The 22,583-nt window shown below is 46.7% G+C and overlaps 1 protein-coding gene and 1 long non-coding RNA gene across 2 annotated transcripts in view; both read left to right on the top strand.

Moving 5' to 3' along the window:
• The window catches only part of LOC117365456 (cytochrome P450 2G1-like), a 51,663-nt gene that overhangs the window by 10,367 nt on the left and 18,713 nt on the right, over nt 1–22,583 (top strand). Inside the window, exon 2 of the mRNA XM_033955932.1 lies at nt 16,269–16,431. Coding sequence (XP_033811823.1) covers nt 16,269–16,431 — 163 coding nt within the window. The remainder of the gene's footprint in view (nt 1–16,268; nt 16,432–22,583) is intronic.
• On the top strand, nt 10,278–12,380 carry LOC117364572. The gene is made up of 3 exons (XR_004540277.1): nt 10,278–10,544; nt 11,002–11,035; nt 11,169–12,380. It is a non-coding gene; the product is annotated as an uncharacterized LOC117364572 (long non-coding RNA).

Raw genomic sequence — 22,583 nt, 5'->3', positions numbered from 1 at the left:
AAAGGCCAAAACTTGGGGCAAGCAAACAAATCCCACCCCAGAACCCACAAGAATAATAAGCCGGACTAGACCCTCAGCCATATTTTATAATGAAAAAAACCCCCACAAGCAACAACACCCAGACCGCTCACCAGACACACCAATCCGCACAACAAGCACCCAAGAAACACCCAGCCACCACCCAGACAAAACTACCAGACACACCTACCCCACCAAGCCCAGACCCAACCCCCCCTCCCCAGAGAGTGCAAGCGCAAAGTGGACCGTGAAAAGGGCAGCTGCAGAAGTGGAAAGCCCCAGATAAGTAGGTTAGCTAAAGAAAGCCCACAGATAGAAGAAATCAGGATAACAGAAGTTCCAACAAATGCTCCCACAGAAAATTTTCTTTTATTGAACCTCATTTATGTAACCATTATTCCAAACATAACATAACATAAATTATGTCTGAATTGTCATGACATCAGAAGTACATATGGAGTAGTTGCAGGTGATGCTTGGGACAGTTCTGATTATGTTAGTTTGGTTTTATGTGTTTTTTTAATAGAAGGGTTTTTATTTCTTTTTTTAAGGTTTTGTAGTTTGTGGTCGAGGTCAATAGGTTGTAGAGTTGGGGGTCAAGTGTTGCAGCTCGAATGGCTAGGAGGTTGTCGAACAGTTTTTTTCTTTTGACGTTTTTGGTTGGAGGGTGTGTGAATGGTGCGTGAGTTCTCCTATGTCTGTTTGAAGTGGATTGAATTATTTAGCTGAAGAAATTAGTTACCCCCCCCCATTCCACACACATTAATTCTCTTCCATTTTTGTTCCCATTATAAAAAAAACACTGATAAGTTCCCAGGAAAAAAATACATTAAAATAAGAAGTGAAAACAAAGGCCCCTACAGATGAGAACATAACATAAGAATAGCCTAACTGGGTCACACCAATGGTCCATCATGCCCAGTAGCCCATTCTCATGGTAGCCAATAGTGCTGCCCGATTCAGAGAAAAATATTTCATTCGATCCGATTCACCCTGTTGAATCGATTTTTCGATTAGATTCACTGTTAATGACACCGCTTTTTAAGTTTAAACAAAGTATAACAATAAATTTCACAACAACAATAAATTTCACAAAGTACTTTAAAAAAAAAAAAATCACATTTTTCCATTAAAGCAGTTCTGGAGACATTTGCTTGAACAGTCTTTTTTCCCAGTCCATAAGCAAGCAATATGAAAAAGATTTCCTTAATTATCTACTCAAACATTTTTGCTATTTACTTTCATTGTACCTAGACTATTATTCAGTAGAAAAAATTTAGTTTGTTCAATCAAGCAGAACATTCACTCATAGAAGTCCAATGTCCACACAGGATTTGATTGAACAAACAAATTTTTTCTACTGAATAATAGTTTAGGTATACTGAATAGCAAAAATGTTAAAGCCACACAGAAAAGCAGTAAAAGTCAATAGGTTCTCCAAGTGGGAACAACTGAGTGCACCAATCCAGGGCAAGCAGACACTTCCCCCATGTCTTAATAACAGACAATGGACTTTTCCTCCAGGAATTTGTCCAAACCTTTCTTAAAACCAGCTACGCTATCTACTTTAACATAACTTCTGGCCACTTCATTTTTAAGCTTAGATCTTTCCTTCCAAACAGAGACCTTGCTAGATGTCAAATACAGCACAAGGTAACTTCACATGGACTTAACTGTGCAGGAAATGAATCTCCTCATACACCCACCATATAGTGCAAAAATGTGCAAAGGTCTGTTTTTTTCTTTCGATCACTACATAGCCTAATGCCACACAAGCAGCGCTGTTACAAACATATTCTGAAGGTCCAATGCTAAGGTTGACAAAGTTTCCTTCCTTGGACCAGAAGGAGATACTGACAAACCACTGGAAGAGATTCTAAAACAACTACCCAGAAATAACACCCAAAGACCCACTCAGTGTGTGAACCAGTTGAGTGGAGTGGACTAACTGGGGGTGGAAATGGGCCCAGAGTTTGCTCAGCAGAATTTCCCAGACTACCTCTTCCTCTCAACACACTGACATGCTACCACCACCACCAACACTAGGAACACCTCACCGAGTATGCCAGCAATGCTTATAAACTTTATAAAACACATTATTATATTTTCTTATAAAGCATATATTTTAACTGAACTCAGCCTTGCCATTCACAAAAATAGAAAAGTTCCCATTTCAAGCTGTCTCATGTAACACTTTTCAAATCTAACATATTGTAATCACAAAACAGAAAATAAAATTATTTTTTCTACCTTTTGTTCTCTGATCAATATTCAAATCTTGTTGGTCCCAGGCTCTTGTTGTCTTGCTTGCCAGGGTCTCCTTTCTCCGTGCTAACCATCCGTCTGCCATCTCTGTTCTCCCCTTCCGTTTCCCTTCCCTCTCCCGGAGATCTGGCAAGCTTTCCTTTTTTTTGTCTCCATCCACAGATTCACCTTTTCTCAACTCCCCACCACCCCAGGATCCACCATCTCTCCCTTTCTGTTCCCAACTATCCTCCTATCCAGTATCTCTATCCCCCCTCCACACCATCCCCTGTTTCCAAGTTCTCTCCCTTTCTGTTCCTTCCCTCCCTAAATCCCATTATGCACCATCTCTCTCCCACTCCTCTGTTTTTAGACCCATTATTTCTAACCCCCAAAGTCTGGCATATGCACGTATCTTTGAACCCCCCCCTTCCCTCTCTCCCTCTGTGTACTTTTACACCAGGACCCCCCCTCCCCCGAAGGTCCTGCCCCCCCTCCGAAGGGCTACACCCCACCCCTGAAGACCTGCACCCCCCCGAAGGACTTTACCTCCCACCCGAAGGTCTGTCCCCCTCTGAAGGCCTAAACCCCACCCCTGAAGGCCTGCACCCTCCCCGAAGGATTGTACCCCCCACCCGAAGGTCTGTCCCTCCCTGAAGGCCTGCACCCATCCCGAAGGCCTGCACCCACCCCGAATGCCTGCACCCACCCCGAAGGCCTGCATCCCACCCCGAAGGCCTGCACCCCCGAAGGCCTGTTCCCCCCCCTTGAAGGCCTGACCCCCCCTTGAAGGCCTGCCTGCTTGTCCCCCCTTGAAGGCCTATCCCCCTTAAAGGTCTGCCTGTCCCACCCCCTTGTAGGCCTGTCCCCCCTTAAAGGTCTGCCTGTCCCACCCCCTTGTAGGCCTGTCCCCCCCTTGAAGGCCTGACCCCCCCTTGAAGGCCTGCCTGCTTGTCCCCCCTTGAAGGCCTGTCCCCCCCCTTGAAGGTTGGCACCCCCCCAAAGGCCTGCACCCCCTTGTAGGCCTGTCCCCCCCCTTGAAGGCCTGCCTGCTTGTCCCCCCTTGAAGGCCTGTCCCCCCCCTTGAAGGCCTGCTCCCCCCCCTTGAAGGTTGGCACCCCCCCAAAGGCCTGCACCCCCTTGAAGGCCTGCACCCCCTTGAAGGTCGGCACCCCCCCTGAAGGCATGCACCCCCCCTGAAGGCCTGTCCCCCCTTGAAGGCCTGTCCCCCCCCTTGTAGGCCTGCACCCCCTTGTAGGCCTGTCCCCAACCCCTTGTAGGCCTGTCCCCCCCTTGAAGGCCTGCCTGCCTGTCCCCCCCTTGAAGGCCTGCACCCCCTTGAAGGTCTGCACCCCCCCCCCCGAAGACCTGCACCCCCCCTTGAAGGCCTGCCTGCCTGCCTGTCACCCCCCTCCCCCTTGAAAGTCTGCCTGCCCGCCCGCCCGCCCCACCCTGAAGGCCTGATGCCCCGACCCACCCCGAAGGACCATTCGCCCCCCTGGCCTCCCCGCACTACCTATGAAGCAGCCGCAGCAGGATCGCGACGTCAGCTATATTTGCGCTACTTAGGAGCTGCTTCCTGCGTCGCGGTCCCGCCCCCTCCTCTGACATCAGAGGAGGGACGGGACCGCGGCGCAGGAAGCAGCGCCCAAGCAGCTGAGGGATTGCTGACGTCGCGATCCTGCTGCGGGCTGCTTCATAGGTGTGCTGGAAGGTCAGTGGGGCGAGCGGTCCTTCGGGCGTGGGGGGGGACTGAGCGGCAAGGCCGGGAACACCCCCTCAGGGCTGGTACCCGGGCGGCCCGCCCCCCCGCACCCCCCTAGGTACGCCACTGCACCGAACCAAACTGATAGAAGGAGAATGAGCTTCTTCAGGGATCTGACCCAGTTCTAATACCTCTCCGTCTCCGTGCCGACCGACCCCCCCAGGACCGACCCTTAGAAACATGTTTTCAGGCTTGGAATCCAGTTAAAAGGCAATAGACGCTCTGTCTATACCTGGGACCAAACTGAAAGAAATTTGTCCAGCCCTGGCAAGTTCAAACCCAACTCAAACCAAATTCCTGCACTCCTGGGGAAGGGGGAGGTTTTGCCTTCTGAGAAAGTGCTCCTTAGTACATCAGAATCTCTGTCTGCTTCTTGGGCACCAGCACTGGAGAAATAATGAGGACGCCCTACTTTCTTTCTGCATGTGAAGCCATCTGGAGGGGGGGGGTGTGTGTTTGTGAGTACCAGAAGGCACTGCGAGGAAGGAACGGGGTATATTAGTAGATCTGTGTGTGATGGAGGGCACTAGGGCCAGCAGGAGTGAGGTACATAGTTAGAGCTGTAGAGGGGGGGGGGGGAGAAGGAGGGTGTCCCTATTGCAAGGGAGGAGTGAGGTTTCCCTCGCCTTTTCTTTCAGTCCTAAAGTTCACATTTTCTGGCTTTGGCTGCCTTCAGCAGTCATGCGAACCGGGTAACAAAGCCCCCTGACCCCTGCACGCTGTCTGATTCGGCTGCTGTTGAACAGTTTGCGTGCCGGAACCCTTCTCAGGCTGAGTTGGAATTTGGGTTATGAGCTGCAGGGAGTGGTTGTGAATTTCTCCGTGAGAACCTTGTGCATCCTCCTCCAGCTTGAGTTCCGATCCTCCCCGAGGCTGACGTATTTCCTGTTGCCTCAGCTTTCAACAGCAATCTGACCTGGAGGAGGGGAGAACAAGGCCTGGGAATGCATTTATCTGAGTTTGGGGTTTAGGTTTCTGCCACTTGGTGCTGAATGTAAGACGCGCGCACGAGGACGCGCACGCGTAGACGCCCGCACTAGACGTCCCCACGTAGACGTTCCGCACTAGACGTCCGCACTAGACGTCCCCCACGTAGACGTCCCCACGTAGACGTCCGCACTAGACGTCCCCACGTAGACGTCCGCACTAGACGTCTAGTGCGGGCGTCTAGTGCGGACGTCTACGTGGGGACGTCTAGTTCGGACGTCTAGTTCGGACGTCTAGTGCGGGCGTCTACGTGGGGACGTCTAGTGGGGACGTCTAGTGGGGACGTCTAGTGCGGGCGTCTAGTGCGGACGTCTACGTGGGGACGTCTAGTGCGGACGTCTAGTGCGGACGTCTAGTGGGGACGTCTAGGTGCGGACGTCTAGTGGGGACGTCTATTGCGGACGTCTAGTGGGGACGTCTATTGCGGACGTCTATTGCGGACGTCTAGTGGGGACGTCTATTGCGGACGTCTAGTGGGGACGTCTAGTGCGGGCGTCTAGTGGGGACGTCTAGTGCGGGCGTCTAGTGCGGACGTCTAGTGGGGACGTCTATTGCGGACGTCTAGTGGGGACGTCTAGTGCGGGCGTCTAGTGCGGACGTCTAGTGGGGTACGTCCTAGTGCGGACGTCTACGTGGGGACGTCTAGTTGCGGGCGTCTAGTGCGGACTCAAGCTGGAGGAGGATGCACAAGGTTCTCACGGAGAAATTCACAACCACTCCCTGCAGCTCATAACCCAAATTCCACTCAGCCTGAGAAGGGTTCCGGCACGCAAACTGTTCAACAGCAGCCGATCAGACAGCGTGCAGGGTCAGGGGGGCTTTGTTACCCCGGTTCGCATGACTGCTGAAGGCAGCCAAAGCCAGAAAATGTGAACTTTAGGACTGAAGAAAAGGCGAGGGAAAACCTCACTCCTCCCTTGCAATAGGGACACCCTCCTTCTCCCCCCCCCCTCTACAGCTCTAACTATGTACCCTCACTCCTGCTGGCCCTAGTGCCCTCCATCACACACAGATCTACTAATATACCCGTTCCTTCCTCGCAGTGCCTTCTGGTACTCACAAACACACACCCCCCCCCCCTCCAGATGGCTTCACATGCAGAAAGAAAGTAGGGCGTCTCATTATTTCTCCAGTGCTGGTGCCAAGAAGCAGACAGAGATTCTGATGTACTAAGGAGCACTTTCTCAGAAGCAAAACCTCCCCCTTCCCCAGGAGTGCAGAATTTGGTTTGAGTTGGGTTTGAACTTGCCAGGGCTGGACAAATTTCTTTCAGTTTGGTCCCAGGTATAGACAGAGCGTCTATTGCCTTTTAACTGGATTCCAAGCCTGAAAACATGTTTCCAAGGGTCGGTCCTTGAGGGGGTCGGTCGGCACGGAGACGGAGAGGTATTAGAACTGGGTCAGATCCCCGACCCACCCCGAAGGACCATTCGCCCCCCTGGCCTCCCCGCACTACCTATGAAGCAGCCGCAGCAGGATCGCGACGTCAGCTATATTTGCGCTACTTAGGAGCTGCTTCCTGCGTCGCGGTCCCGCCCCCTCCTCTGACGTCAGAGGAGGGACTGGACCGCGGCGCAGGAAGCAGCGCCCAAGCAGCTGAGGGATTGCTGACGTCGCGATCCTGCTGCGGGCTGCTTCATAGGTGTGCTGGAAGGTCAGTGGGGCGAGCGGTCCTTCGGGCGTGGGGGGGGACTGAGCGGCAAGGCCGGGAACACCCCCTCAGGGCTGGTACCCGGGGCGGCCCGCCCCCCCCGCCCCCCCCCCCCCCCCTAGGTACGCCACTGCTCAAGAGTATCACATTGCCTAAAACTGACCTTAACTTCTCCTTACACATATTCCACAGAAAAAACTATTCAAATCTATTTTTGAATCCCAGGCTTCTAAAATGTAGATAGCCTGATGCTATATCTGCAACAATCTTCTTTACCACTACAAAAATTCAGGAAGATGTTAAAGGCATATCTCTTCTCTTTGTAACTCTCATGATTCCTGTTCAGTTATGTCTTCTAGATTCTCATTGTAACTATAACAACTTAACTCGAAGTCTTATTGTAAACCACAATGAATCCTAGTTGAAATTTGCGGGATATAAGAAACTGTATGGTATGATTTGATATGGTATGGCAAGGATACTAGGCTATATAGAGAGAGGTGTAACCAGCAGAAGAAAGGAGGTATTGATACCCCTGTACGGATCATTGTTGAGGCCCCACTTGGAGTATTGCGTTCAATTTTGGAGACCGTATCTGGCTAAGGATATAAGAAAACTTGAAGCAATCCAGAGAAAAGTTACGAAGATGGTAGGGGGTTTGTGTCAAAAAACATACAAGAAGAGACTGGAAGACCTCAACATGCATACTCTAGAAGAGAGGAGGGACAGGTGTGATATGATACAGACATTTTAAATACTTGAAAGGTATTAATATAGAACCAAATCTATTCCAGAGAAGGAAAAATGGTAAAACTAGAGGGCATAAACTGAGGTTGCAGCTTGGTAGACTTAGGAGTAATGCTAGGAAATTCTTTTTCATGGAGAGGGTGGTGGATACCTGGAATGCCCTCCCAAGGGAGATGGTGGAGAGAGCCACAGAATTCAAAAAAATTGTGGGATGAACACAGAGGATCTCTAATTAGAATATGAATGGTATAAATTGAAGAACTAAGGCCTATACTGGGTACATTTGCATGATCTGTGTCTCTTATATGGCAATTCAGTTTAGGATGGGCTTCGCTAGGAGCCCCAGCAATTTGGAACATGAAGATGGTGCTGGACAGACTTTCACAGTCTGAATCCCGCAAATGATGAGATAGGTTGGATGGGCTGGAGTGAGCTTCGATGGCAACTCCATAGTTGGAACCTAAGGACAGTACTGTATAGACTTCTAAGGTCTGTGGCCCAGAAATAACAAAGAAAAAAGACAGTTTAATTTAATCATGAAATTGAAATGCATATAATTATAGGGAAGGCTGGATGGACCGTTCAGGTGTAAATCTGTTGTCATTTACTATGTTACCTTGAGACACTCAATTATAGAATTACTCCTTAGGCCAAAATTCTATACTGTATATGGTACCAAAAAATGAGCACACAGTGAATATCCTATAAATAGTATTCTGAGTTGAAACCTAGTATAAATCACTGCACTCAGTCTCCCTCTGGATTACCTATAGTATTAATTCTTTTAGTGACTGTGAAGTCAGGGCCTTCAGTGGATTCTGTGAATCCCCTCAACCACGCAGCTCTATGCTTTTTTTTTTTTGCTTGATGCAGTTTGATTGGTTGAGCAGACATGCCTGCTCACACATCAAACTGTATTGAACAAAAAGTAAAATGCCCAATAAAATGCTGCTGGGCTAGGAATTTCACTTGCCTCCTGAAGGTCCTGATGGCAACTCTCTGAATTTTATTGGTCGAGATTCTGCTTCTGCCTGTTCAACTAATCAAATTGTGGGAAGCAAAATTGGCATGCATTTCAGGGGATTCTCTGAAGACCTTGACTGCATTGCATCTGTGCTATGTTCTGGAGAGACAGGTTGGGCCCAGCAGTTGCAGGGGGGCATTATAGAAAGGCCCTGGGAGCACAAAGGTGGCTGTGGGGAGCCTAGAATGTCCAACAAAGGCAGCAAAAGGGTTGGGATTCTGACAAGGTATGAAGGACTCTGAACATGGGCAGGCCATTAATGCTATGAAAGTGACATGTGGCAGCATTTGTTGGGCATGAAATGGAAGAGCAATTCTGGTAAGAGGCTGCGATTGGGGTAACTGGCTGCCGCAGGTAAGAATGCAATGGGGCTGGCAGCATTTTGAGCTTCACAGTGAAGTGTACATGCAGCCAGGTGTCTTGTGGGCCTAGCATGGAATATGGAGCTCTGCAGGCATAGGAAACTTCACCTGCCTACAGCCTTGTGCATGGCCGAACTAGCAGCTGATTTTAAAAGTCATTTTAATGTATGAGGTTGCATGTGCATATGATTGTGGGATACTGGGAGGGGCATTTTAAAAGCTTTGGCAGAATTTTAAAGCTGGAAGAGAGGCATATTTAAGTACTTTACTGGAATTGAGCATGAGTGAGATGTTACAAGTAGTTGGGAGTCAGAAGCTAAGGAGGCAAAGTGCTGTTGAGTGGAGTTATTTAGCCTTAAAATCCACTAGAAATAGCTGAGTTGGGATAGTGTTTGGTTGGTGAAGCTGTGGGAGGTTTTTTTTTTCAGAAACAGATTGAGGTGGGGAGTGAATGGAATAGTGGCTGCCAGAGCTAAAGCGCTTAGAGAAGGGCAGTTCTAATCAGACTTTTACTGCTGGAATCTGGTTAAAATTGCTTTGAGGAAAAAAGAAATGAAGGTACCAAGCCTGAGGGTAAAACAGACCAAGCAAAAGAGGCACTGGAGATGTCAAGCCCAATATGCAGTTACAAATACTTTATTAATAGTTTGTACAAAAGTTCAGTGATAAATCATTAAAGAGACTGCGAAAATCTGCAGAAGGATCTCAACCAGCTGGAGACGTGGGCGAAAAAGTGGCAGATGAATTTTAACTTAGACAAATGTAAGGTGATGCATTTGGGAAAGAAAAACAAAGAGCATGAATATAGAATGTTGGGGGTGACTTTAACCAAATGTGAACAAGAAAAGGATCTGGGGGTAGTGATTGATAGAACCCTTAAACCTTCGGCTCAATGTGCGGTGGCGGCGAAAAAGGCAAACAGGATGTTGGGTATGATTAAGAAGGGGATCACGAGTAGATCGGAAGAAGTTATAATGCCACTTTATAGAGCTATGATTAGACCACACTTAGAATACTGTGTCCAACACTGGTTTCCATACCTTAAGAAGGATATAGCTCTGCTGGAGAGGGTGCAGAGGCGAGCCACGAAACTAGTCAAAGGTATGGAGAATTTGAGCTACAGAGAACGCCTCAAGAAACTGGGACTGTTCACCCTTGAGAAGAGAAGACTGCGAGGAGATATGATAGAGACTTTTAAAATATTAAAAGGATTCGATAAAATAGATCAGGAACCAGCATTACTAATATTTTCAGATGTACATGGACAAGTGGTCATAGCCTGAAACTGAGCAGCAGCAGGTTCAGGACTAACATCGGAAAGTTCTGTTTCGTACAACGAGTGGTGGACACTTGGAATGCTCATCCGGAGGAGGTTGTGATGGAGACTACTGTTCTGGGTTTCAAACGCAAGTTGGATGCATACCTTCTTGCTAATCATATTGAGGGATATGGGAAAACCGGGTCTCCATAAAGGAGTACCTAAATGGGCCTCCGCGTGTGCGGATCGCTGGACTAGATGGACCTAGGTCTGATCCGGAGAAGGCATTTCTTATGTTCTTATGCAAGACAAATGTTGTCCAAACTAGGATCTGTCGCCTTCCTCAGGGAACAATTATAAACTCGTTATGCTCTGCAAATGTTGCGTATAAATTGCAAACATAGAAAATGCACTGGAAGATGGGCCTAAGAGTCTGGTTGGCTCAGGTGCATAAGGCCTCTCCTACAGAAGGCCTTATAACTTCTCAGGTAAATATTCCTAAACTCTAACACTTCTTAACTAAGGGGGTCTTTTACTATGACGCGCCAGCCGATTTAGCGCTTGCTAAATCGGCTAGTGCGCCTTAGTAAAAGACCCCCTAAGTTTAACTTAGAATCTGTGTTTAAAAGTTTCTCTGTCTTTCTCTCCAACTTTAGATACACCAGGAGTCTATGGGCTCTTTTTACTAAGCTGCGGTAGTGTTTTTAGCGCGTGCTGCAAATTAGTGCGCTAGCTCCCGCGCTACGTGGAAAAACTAACGCCAGGTCAATGGAGGCATTAGCATCTAGCGCGTGCACTAAAACCGCTAGCGCAGCTTAGTAAAAGGACCCCTATACTCCAGTAAACTCAGGTAAGTATTTCTCTAAATTCTTTACAATCAGTCTTTGTATACCAAAGTTATTAATTAGGACTCTTAATAACCAAAATATCTGTTTTCTCTTGCAGACTGATATGTTTAGTGTCATTGGACCCTTTACAGGTAAGTTTACTTAAAGAGGAAAAATGTTCTTTCAACCCATTGTTTTCCCCAAAATAATGCAAATAGTGTCAAAAAAAGAAAACAGCGTGCACAGTATAAAAATGAAGATAAAATGAAACCTTTTTTTTTTCAGGCCTGAACTGGAACTGATGCTGGAACCGGAGCTGCATCTGGAACTGGAGCTGGAACTGAAGCTGGAACTCCTATCTCCAAATAAATCAATAAAACAAGACCTTGACTCCCTGTGTGATGTTTTCTATGTGTATCCTTCTGCTATAAGTGCTAACTATTCTCAGAAAAATAAAATAAATTAAAAGGGATTTCCAGTCTAGTCCCAGTCCCTTAGTCTGCTTTCACTCAACCAGTTCTAATGTAAAACTGCTCTCTCCTGCAGTGCCAGAACTCCATGCAGCCACAGCTATAAACAGCTTTAACTTGCCAGGTTTCACTCTAAAATTCGCTGGAAATCTTAAAAGAAATGCCTTTATTAGCCAGTGTAGTTGTCTCAGCCCTTCAGCTAGGCATTCATAAGAGGGTTTAATTTACTAGTTAAAGAACCCTTTGCAGCACAACTCAGATTAAACCCATTTTCAGACTCATACAGGGCTGCAGAGTTCTTCTTTGGCTGTCACTAAAATATACCCTTTTTCAGAAGAATTACAAGGATCCAGATACCTTCCAACCTGTCGTCAAAATAGTAATTCCTGTTTTAAAATCATTTCTGAACACAGACTCAGCACAGACTCTCACCAAAACCAGCTGAGAATCTCAGAGCCTCTTAAAACTTTAAAATATTAGTCAAATTAATTTTCACAAAGGCTTTCCACTAAGCCAGTTCCTTAAATCACTTTCAGTAATCAAAAACTACTTTTAAAATCTTACTTTCCTTTGACCTGTCTTCTCAGGCACCTCTAATTATCTCAAAACACCAAGAAAATTACACCAATAGCTCAATCTAATCAAGCCTTTTCTCTAGTGATTAAAATTACCCAGTTTCTAATTATAATTCAAGCTAAAATAACCAAACCTGAGCCCACTCACTCAGTAACAGCCATCTATTAGTCCTGAAATCAATCAACTGCCAAAACGTCTCTCCTTGGAACACACCACACACAAACACCATACCATGGAATATACACTCACCAGACATGCTCATGCATTCATACATAACGTGACCATTTATTTTTTTCATCAAAACGGGACATCTATTAATTTTCAGTCCCGCCCCATCCCGCCCTAGCATCGCCTCCAATCCCACACCCAATTTCTTCCATTCATTTTTCATGTACACATATCATATTAATTCAGAATGGTAACCATAAAATTAAAAAAACCCACAAAGCACACTGTAGCAGTGAAAATGTTAATTATCATTTATATTTGTGGGGGTTTTCAAAGATGTCAAGGCAGATGACTTTAAAATATGCAATGTCACCTCAGTAACTATAGAAAAATAGACAAATATAGTGCAAAATATAGGCAGCAGATATAAATTCTCAAAACTGACACATTTTGATCACTAAATTGAAAATAAAATCATTTTTCCTACCTTTGTTGTCTGGTGATTTCATGCATCTCTGGCTGCACTTCCTTCTGACTGTGTATCCAATATTTCTTTCTTTCTTTCTTTTCCAACATTTCTTTCACAATCCAGCCCCATCCCCTTTGGGTCCAGGTCTCTCTCACTTTTCCCTCTGTTACCCTCCCCAGATCCAGTGTCAGTTCTTCTTTGTACCTTTGTTCCAGGTCTCCCTTTCTCTCCCTCCTCTGTTATGATCTTGCATATCTCTGCTCTTCCTCAGGGTCTCTCCCCCTCTGTCTGCACCTCGCATAGTCCTGCATCTGCCCACTGTCTTTCCCCTTTGACCCAGGCCTTTCTCTCTTTAGTCTTTCATCTGCTTACAACCCCCTTTTTCCCTGACTCTTTCTCTCCTTCCCATGTCCCCCTCACGGCCTTCCAGCCTTTGTCCCACCCCCTCCCACGATGCCAGCCAGCCAGCCTACCTCCCTCCCTCCCTGCCACACCAAAGCCATCCTGCTTGTCTGCCTCCCTCCCTCCAGTGCTGAAGCCTGGCTTACCACTGATTAAACCCCCCCCAGACCTGTCCCCGCTGCTGCTTCCTGCCCACCGCCGCTTCAACTGAAGGAAAGGAAGATCCAGGTGCCGGCCCACAAGCCTTATTCCTGACGTCAATTCTGACGTTGGAGAGGAAGTTCTGGACCAGCCAATCGTTGCCTAGCTGGCCCGGAACTTCCTCTCTGATGTCAGAATTGACATTGGGAAGAAGGTTTGTGGGCCAGCGCCTGGACCTTCCTTTCCTTCAGTTGCAGCAGGTGGCGGGCGGGAAGCAGCAGCATGCGGCAGCGGCGGCAGATCGGGTTTGAATCGGCGGTAGGCCAGGCTTCGGCGTTGGAGGGAGGAAGGCAGACAGGCAGGCTGGCTTTGGCACGGCAAGGAGGGTAATCGATTGCCTGTCCTGTTGTCCCCACACACAGCTTTGGGACGCTGTCTCTGAAAACGGGACATTTCGGCATCCCGAAGCTGTGCGTGGGGACAATGGGACTGGGGATCTAAAAACGGGATGGTCCTGTTCAAAATGGGACGTAAGGTCACATTATTCATACACAAACACTTCCATACACCACTACACAGCATTACAGTACCTTAACCATGCTGTCCCAGCCACAAAAACTACCCTTTACTTGCAGGAAACTTAAATAAAGTTGATCATAGCTCATTTAAAAGCTATGATTGCCTCCCTGTCTCCTGCTTTCGTGCCAGGAGCAACGGAGGCATGAGAGACACTGAACTTCTGAGGTGCCCCCCCCCCCGGCTGGCCACCAATTAGGAGGTGCGATTTTGCCTCCAATAACATCTAGGTACTGTCCTTCCTAGGCATTCACTGCTCTCCCTGCTGCTGCCCTTTTCGCGCATGCAGAACAGTGTGCATGCCCCCAGTTGCACAGGCCTCTTCAGACCTTGGCGTACCCCTGGTCAGGATCCAACTGTCTCTCCTGCTGCAACTAGCAGCCCAAAATGGACCCCCTTTAGCCTCCGGGGCCAGGCTCAGGACTCTGGTACTCCCCCCACCTCCCAGCCCCTTGCTTATGGGACATTCCCCAGTATGGTGGTACTTATGGGACATTCGCCACTATGGTGGTACTTATGTGGCCTGACAGTTCAACTGGACCCCAGTGCCCATCAGGCTGGGATCCACTCACCTGCTCTCTGCCTTCTGACTCCTTCCCTGGACCTTCTCTGCTCTTCCCGTCCCCCCTGTAGTCATCGGCGCGCTCCCATGCCTCTCTTCAGGCCTGTGGCCCAGTCCTGGCACCTTCTGCACATGCAAGGAAGTCCATGCATACGCCGATGCTCCTCCCATGTTCTCCAGTGGCCGGCAATCAGCTGATTGCCACTGCTGTGGAAACTGGACCTCTCGCTTCCTTCCAGCCCTGCCAGGAGCTATCCAGGGGATCGTGGCAGAGCCACGACCCTGCCTGATGTTCTCCCCCCCCTCACAGGATCTTGCTTCCCAGAGATTGTGGTGGGACTGCGTTCAAAACTTTAGCTGCCCTCCACCACTCTTGTTAGCTTCCGGGTCAGGACCCCCCAGATGGGTTAAATTTATTTTAAAATTTTTAACTTGTTACATGTGCATAAGATAATTGATGAGATAGCTGCTAAATGGCACTAAGAACCAATAGAGAATTGGAATCAGCTGACACTAATTTGTATTGATTTGCAGATATGTATGCAACTATATTTGTTTCTGGACTCTAGGGGTCCTTTTACTAGTGCTGCGGCACAAGTGGCCTAAGCACACCACTTACACGTTTTTCCTGTGCGCTAAGGCCACTTGTGCCACAGCTAGAAAATGTTCTGTTTAAAATCTCCACTAGTTATCCATCGAAGTGCAAATTAATTTTAAGATCTTATGCATTATTCATAAAGTGTTCTACAATTACATGCCTGTAATTTTGGTAACTTTTCTTTGTTTCTATAGACCTTCACATAATTTATGATCTTCAGATAGTCTAGATGTGCCTTCTTGTAATCATATTATAATGCAATGACATATGTTGAAGGGGTCCTATTTGTGGAACCCTCTTTTATTGGACTTAAGAACTACTACCGTGTTTCCCCGAAAATAAGACCTATCCCAAAAATAAGCCCTAGCATGATTTTTGGGGTAGGTCTTAATATAAGCCCTACCTCTGAAAATAAGCCCTAGTCACCGGCGGCAGCAGCGCTTCCCCCCTCCCACCTGCTGCTGCGCAACCCCTCGCTCCCCCCCCCACCGCTGACCCATCTCTCCCTCCCATCCAAACCATGAGACAGGAATTCCTTCTAACAGCGTCGGAGCAATCTACACAGGCTACTTCGTGGCCTTCTATCTCCTGGGCATTCCTCTGCCACATCACTGATGATGTCATCAGCAACGCGGCAGAGGAACGCCTGGGAGATAGAAGGCCACGAAGCAACCTCTGTAAATTGCTGCCGACGCTGTTATAAGGTATTCCTGTCTCGCGGTTCAGATGGGAGGAAGAGATGAGTCAGCAGGGGTAGAGGGGGATATGGGGGGTATGCAGCGGCGGTGGCGGGCGGTGGGGAGATAGAAAGATGCTACACGGGGTGATGGGAGGAAGGGAGGGATAGAAACTGCAAGGGTTCCGCTGCAAAGGGGGATGGGAGGGAGATACTGCACAAGGGGATGGTGAAAGGGAAGGAAAGATGCTGCACATTTGGGGAGAGAAAGGAAATAGGAAGAACTGGGGTGGAGGAAAGGAAGGGAGAGATGATCATTGTACATGAAAAAAATAAGACCTACCCAAAAATAAGATCTAGTGCCTTTTTTGGGCACCAAATTAATATAAGACAGTGTCTTATTTTTGGGGAAAAACAGTACAGAATTAATACAATTCAGGAAACAGTTTAAACCCCATTTATTTGAACAAGTTTATGCTGCAAGAGGTGCTTATTGTCCCATTTCAGCAGATTTGAGCTACCATGTTACATTTTGATGAGTGAATTCTGTTTGATATGATAATTATTTATTTAGTGTGCATTTTATGTTTTATAGTCTAAATTTTGTTCTATTATGTATGTTTTACCATATAACCCCCTAGAACAACTGAATAGTTCAAATGTAAAAAAAATCATAAACAAGCCTACTTGTACAATATTTTTGGAGAAACAAGAAGTTCTCTTGACATTTTCTGCTATTTTTAACAGCTGTATGAGAAGTATGGCCCTGTGTTCACGATTTATATGGGTCTCCGTCGAGTGGTAGTGATTTGTGGATATGATGCGGTGAGGGAAGCCCTAATAGCTCAAGCAGAGGATTTCAGTGAAAGAGGAGACTTGCCCACATTTAACAAGGTGTTTCGCAAATACGGTAAGAAACATTTTCAAAGGCAAATTTGGTCCTCCACAGCAGTAACAGCAACCTGAGACTCCACTTACTTTCATCTGTTTATCACAATATCATATATCATCTTTTGGAATAACAGCAAAGCATTTAATAGATTTAAAACACCACAAAACAGACAAAGGCTCAAAGAAGACTGTTTTATTTTTATGCAGTGGCATAGTAAGGGGGGAGGGGGAGCAGGCCTCCATGGGCACCATCTTGGTAAGGGTGCAGGCATCCATCCTCCTCTCTGCCACCCCCCACTCCTTCCCTTCCCCCACTGCCATGAATGCATGCCGCTTCTCTTCCCCTGTACCTCTGTAGCATTCCTAGCGCGAGCAGCAACGTCCAAGTTGCTGTCACGCCAGCAGCGGCTCTTCCTCTGACATCACTTCCTGGACCCACGCTTAAGAGTAGATGTCAGAGAAAAAGCCAGCGCTGGTGCGACAACAGCTTGGGGGTTGCTGCTCGAGCCAGGAGTGTTACAGGGGTGCGGGGGAAGGGAAGCAGCGCGCGCATGGCAAAAGGGGGCAGGGAAGGATCGTGTGTAGATGGGGGTGGGGAGGTGGAGAAGAGGACAGGGGAGGGGTGTTACCACCCCGGAAGCCTCTCACCCTCGCTATGCCACTGTTTTTATGGACACTGTTTTAGCTATTTTCAGTGCCATAAAACTCATTCTTTGGTTCCCAAGAGGCAGTTAAAGGATAGAGAGGAAAAGGTAAGTCACAGGGTACTGCACATCCTGCTAATACTACCTGCCATGGTGCATACTTTCCCCTCAAATGCATCCCATTAACCCCTTGTCTCTGTAGTGGTTTTTTTTTTGCATCTCATCCCCCTTGCCCTGCAATAAGTCAATCTGTTGGTGTAGAGTAGGGATGTCCAACCCAGTGGCATAGTGAGGGTGAGTGGCACCCGGGGCGGTGGTGTTTTTTCCAGCACTCTTCTCTGCCCCCCCCCCCCCCGCCATGCGCATCCCAAACCATTCTTAAAATCAGCTATGCTATCCTCTCTTACCATATCCTCTGGTAACGCGTTCCAGAACTTAACTATTCTCTGAGTGAAAAAATATTTCCTCCTATTGATTTTAAAAGTTTTTCCCTGTAACTTCATCGAGTGTCCCCTAGTCTTTGTAATTTTTGACGGAGTGAAAAATTGATCCATTTGTACCCGTTCTCAGTGGCATACTAAGGGGGGGAGGTCTGCCCCGGGTGCATGCTCCAAGGGGGTGCACAGTCGGCCGGATCCGGAACCTCCCGCGCTGCTTCAATCGGCACTTCAGCGCGGCTGCCGTACATAGAGCAGAGTCGGCAGCCACGCTGAAGTGAAGAAGGTCCCGCGATAACTGTGCCGTTTCCCTCCTCTGTTTCGGAAGAGGTAAGTGACGTCAGGTGGGGGGGGGGGGGTGAGAGGGTGGACCGGCAGCTGCAGTCATCGTGGGATCTTGCGAAACTAACTGCGTCTGCCGGCCCAGCCCCCTCCGACAACACTTACCTTTTCCATTGGAGCAGAAGCAGTCATCGCGGGATCTTTGGTATGGAGACAGAAAGGAGGTCAGGGTGGCATGAAAGGGTGTGGAGGGTGACAAAGGGGGGTCAGGGTGCTATGGAATCATGCTGAAGGGTGTCAAAGGGGGGTCAGGATGTTATGGAATCATGCTGAAGGGTGACAAAGGGGGGTCAGGGTGCTAAGGAATCATGCTGAAGGGTGACAAAGGGGGGTTAGGGTGCTATGGAATCATGCTGAAGGGTAACAAAGGGGGGGGTTCAGGGTGGTAGGGAATCATGCTGAAGGGTGACAAAGGGGGTCAGGGTGGTATGAAATCATGGTGAAGGGTGAGAAAGGGGGTCAGGGTGGTATGGAAGTGTGGTGGAGGGAGAGAAAGGGGCAGATGCTGATGGAATTGCAGGGAAAGAGAGAGAAGGGGCAGATGATGGAAGTGGGGAGAAGGGGCAGATGATGGAAGTGGAGAGAGAGAATAGGGCAGATGATGGAAGTGGGGAGAGAGAAGAGGGCAGATGATGGAAGGAGGGGATAAATAAAAGGAGGGCACATGATGGGGGAAAAGGATTGAGTTAGGGAAATACTGGAGGGGGTGAGGGAAAAAGGTGGGGAGTTGTAGGTAGACAGTGAAAAAGGAAATTGATGAGAGGGTAGTAAGAACATAATCTAGATGGATGCAGAAAATAAATTGAAAAAGGAAAATGAGGGAAGAAAGGGATTGCTGAAGAGAGGTGTGGGAGAGGGAAGGAGAAGAGAGAGATGCCAGACCAATGGGGGTGAAAGGAGAGATGGAAGGGGCATTGAAGGAGAGAAGATGCCTTATAGGGGCAGAGAGATGGCAGACAATGGATGGAAGGAAAAGAGTAACAAGAAGATGAGGAAAGCAGAAACCAGAGAAGACAAAGGTAGAAAAAAATTTTCTATTTATTTATTGCTTTAGGAGACATGTGTCACTGTTTCTGTGGTGTTGCATTGTATGCAGAGTCCAGCTTCTTGCTGGTTCAATTTAACCTTTGTCTATGTATTTCTATTTTATCCCCCCTTTTACAAAACTGTGGAGCATTTTTAGCGCCAGCCAGTGTGGTAGCAGCTCTGATGCTCAGAATTCTATGAGCGTCAGAGCTGTTATCACCGTGGCTAAAATCCACACTACAGTTTTGTAAAAGAGGGAGGGGTTAGTTTGTGATGACATATTCCATACTAGGCGAAGGTGTTTTCTGTGTTCTGTGTGTTCGAAAGACATGGTTTTCTGTTAGGATTGACGGTGTAGGATTGATCTGTACTAGTCTGGCTTGTTTAGTTTTACAATGGGTGTATTGATGTTGTACTGCTCACTGCATATGTAAGATGCTGCCTTTTCCTAGGTACTCATGTGACGTGTGGCTTGTTACTAAAAATCATGTTTTTCATACAGATGGGGGGGTGCCAAAAAATGATGGGCCCCGGGTGTCACATATGCTAGGTATGCCACTGCCCGTTCTACTCCACTCAGGATTTTGTAGACTTCAATCATATCGCCCCTCAACCGTCTCTTTTCCAAGCTGAAGAGCCCTAATTGTTTTAGTCTTTCCTCATACGAGAGGAGTTTCATCCCCTTTACCATCTTGGTTTATCTTCTTTGAACCTTTTCTAGTGCCGCTATATCTTTCTTGAGATTTGGAGACCAGATTTGAACACCATACTCCAGGTGAGGTCGCACCATGGAGCAATACAGAGCCATTATAACATTCTTAGTCTTGATAACCATCCCTTTTTAAATAATTCCTATCATCTTGTTTGCAATTTTGGCTGCCATCACACATTGGGAGGAAGGTTCCATCATATTGTCTACTATGACACCCAGATCCTTTTCTTGAGTGCTATCCCCCAAAGTGGACCATAACATCTAATCTAATCTAATCTAATCTAATCCTTAGGTTTGTATACCGCATCATCTCCACGTTCGTAGAGCTCGACGCGGTTTACAACTGTGATTTGGGTTATTCTTCCCAATGTGCATCACTTTGCATTTGTCCATATTAAGTTTCATCTGCCACTTGGACACTCAGTCTTCCAATTTCCTAAAATCTGCCTGCCTTTCACAATCTGTATGCTTATTAACAACAGCAGTTTAGTGTCATCTACAAATTTAATCACCTCACTCATCATTCCAGTTTCCAGATCATTTATAAATAAGTTAAATAGCACCGGTTCCAGTACAGATCCCTGTGGCACTCAACTGTTTACTCTCCTCCATTGATAAAAATGACCATTTAGCCCTACCCTCTGTTTTCTATCCGATAACCAATTCTTAATCCACAGCTGAACTTTCCACCCATCTGATGACTCTTTAATTTTCTCAGGAGCCTCTCATGAGGAACTTTGTGAAAAGCTTTCTGAAAATGGAGATACACTACATCAACCAACTCACCTTTATCCACATGTATATTCACAATTTCAAAGAAGTCGAGCAAATTGGTGAGACAAGATTTCCCTCAGCTGAACCCATGCTGACTCTGTCTCATTAATTCATGTGTGTCTACATGTTCTACAATTTTATTTTTTATAATTGTTACCACCATTTTGCCTATCACTGAAGTCAGGCTTACCAGTCTGTAATTTCCCGGATCTCCCCTGGAATCCTTTTTAAAAATTGGCATAATATTAGCCACCTTCCAATCTTCAGGTACTATAGACGATTTTAACGACAGGTTACAGATCACTAACAACAGATCAGCAATTTCATGTTTGAGTTCTTTTAGTACCCTGGGATCTATACTATTCGGTCCAGGTGATTTATCACTTTTTAACTTGTCGATTTGGCTTAGTACATCTTCCAGATTCACCGAGATTTCTTTCAGTTCCTCCTCCTCATCACACTTGAAAACCATTTCTGGTTCAGGTAGATCTCTTATATCTTCTGTAAAGACTGGATACTGGGTTGTATAAAGAGAGGCGTAACCAGTAGAAGAAAGAAGGTGTTGATGCCCCTATACAGGTCATTGGTGAGACCCCACTTGGAATATTGTGTTCAGTTTTGAAGAACGTATTTGGCGAAGGACATAAGAAGACTTGAAGAGGTCCAGAGGAAGGTGACATAATGATAGGAGGTTTGTGTCAAAAGACGTATGAGGAGAGACTGGAAGCCTCTGAATATGTATACCCTAGAGGAAAGGAGGAACAGACATTCAAATACTTAAAAGGTAATAACATAGAAAAAATTTTTTTCCAGGGAAAGGAAAAGGGTAAAACCAGAGGACATAATTTGAGATTGAGGGATGGTAGACTCAAGAGCAGTGTAAGGAAATTCTTCTTTATGGAGAGGGTGGTTGATGCCTGGAATGCGTTCCCGAGAGAGGAGAGGAAAACGGTGACAGAGTTCAAAATAATGTGGAATTAACACCGAGGATCTCGAATCAGAAAATAATAGGTCAGTACTGGGCAGACTTGCACAGTCTGTGTTCGTATATGGCTGGGATGGTTTAGATGGGATGGAGTAAGCTTTGACAGAGACTTCAGTAGATGGCACCTAAGCTCAGTACCGGGCAGAGCTTTGGGTTCTGGCCCAGAAATTGCTAAGAAGAAGAAAAGTTTAAATCAGTATTTAAAGAGAGGGTAAGATTGGGCAGATTGGATAGACCATTCGGATCCTTATCTGCCATCTTCTACTATGTTACTATAATTACTATAATTTAATAATCCAGATTCATATAACTTAACATAAGAAAACCTGCACAAATAGACGAGTTTTGAGTAGTTTACGGAAATGTCCAATGTGGTACATAAACACAGACTTCCTAGTAATCTGTTCCACAATCCTTATCTAGAGAATGGTATGCGTGAGTCACACGGGTGGCTAGAAAGTAAACATCTTGCTAGGTGAGAGATTTCAAACTTATTTGAGTTGCAGTAGCAAGAAGTTCACTAGCACCAACACCCCTGAGGCCAATGCCTGTTGCAGCTGCAGACTCTTCATTTCTGTTCTATCGAGATGACCTAACTCAGGTCTTGAATGGAAATTTCCTCCTTGGTTTTTGTTTTGACAGGCATTGAGGGTGTACACCTGCCACCTCAATGGAGCAAGAGACAGAGCTCAACTTAAGAAACAGACTTCCTCTTTGCCATAGTTTCTCTGATGCCGGCACTTGGAGTGGATGTAATTTTTCTCTACTAATGACCCTTTAGTAGCGAATGTATTCTTCTGATGCTCAAGTGCTGTAAAATGTCTCAAACGTCTAATTTTTTTAAATGGCTCTAAATTTGTGCATAAATGATTATGCATGAATTTGCAAATATGCATTATCTAAATAGTGTACACATTTTCGGAAGAGTTTGACCTCTTTTTTCAGAGTACATGATCTTAGCCAAAATGCTCAAATATAACGAAGCAAGCAAACAGTCCCCGGAACGACAAAGAAAGTGTCAAGAAACAAACATTTCCCAACTGCTCAACCCTAGTGTCATCCCTCTCCCTTAAGCCTAGATATGGGGCATAAATTACAAAAAAGGTCCTCCTGCAACTGCTATCATCGGGAGACCTCTATCCTTCCCTGGTGTTTAATGTGCCTTCTCCTCAGCTCCGACACAGAGAATAAACTTCAGAAGACTCCTCCTCCCTTTTCTCTTTCCATTGTGAAATATAGAAACAGTAGGAC

This window comes from Geotrypetes seraphini, chromosome 8 (assembly GCF_902459505.1).
Source record: "Geotrypetes seraphini chromosome 8, aGeoSer1.1, whole genome shotgun sequence".
NCBI classification, from domain to species: Eukaryota; Metazoa; Chordata; class Amphibia; order Gymnophiona; family Dermophiidae; genus Geotrypetes; species Geotrypetes seraphini.
Note: the sequence above shows the minus strand (reverse complement) of the source record. Positions and strands in the feature narration are given on the sequence as shown.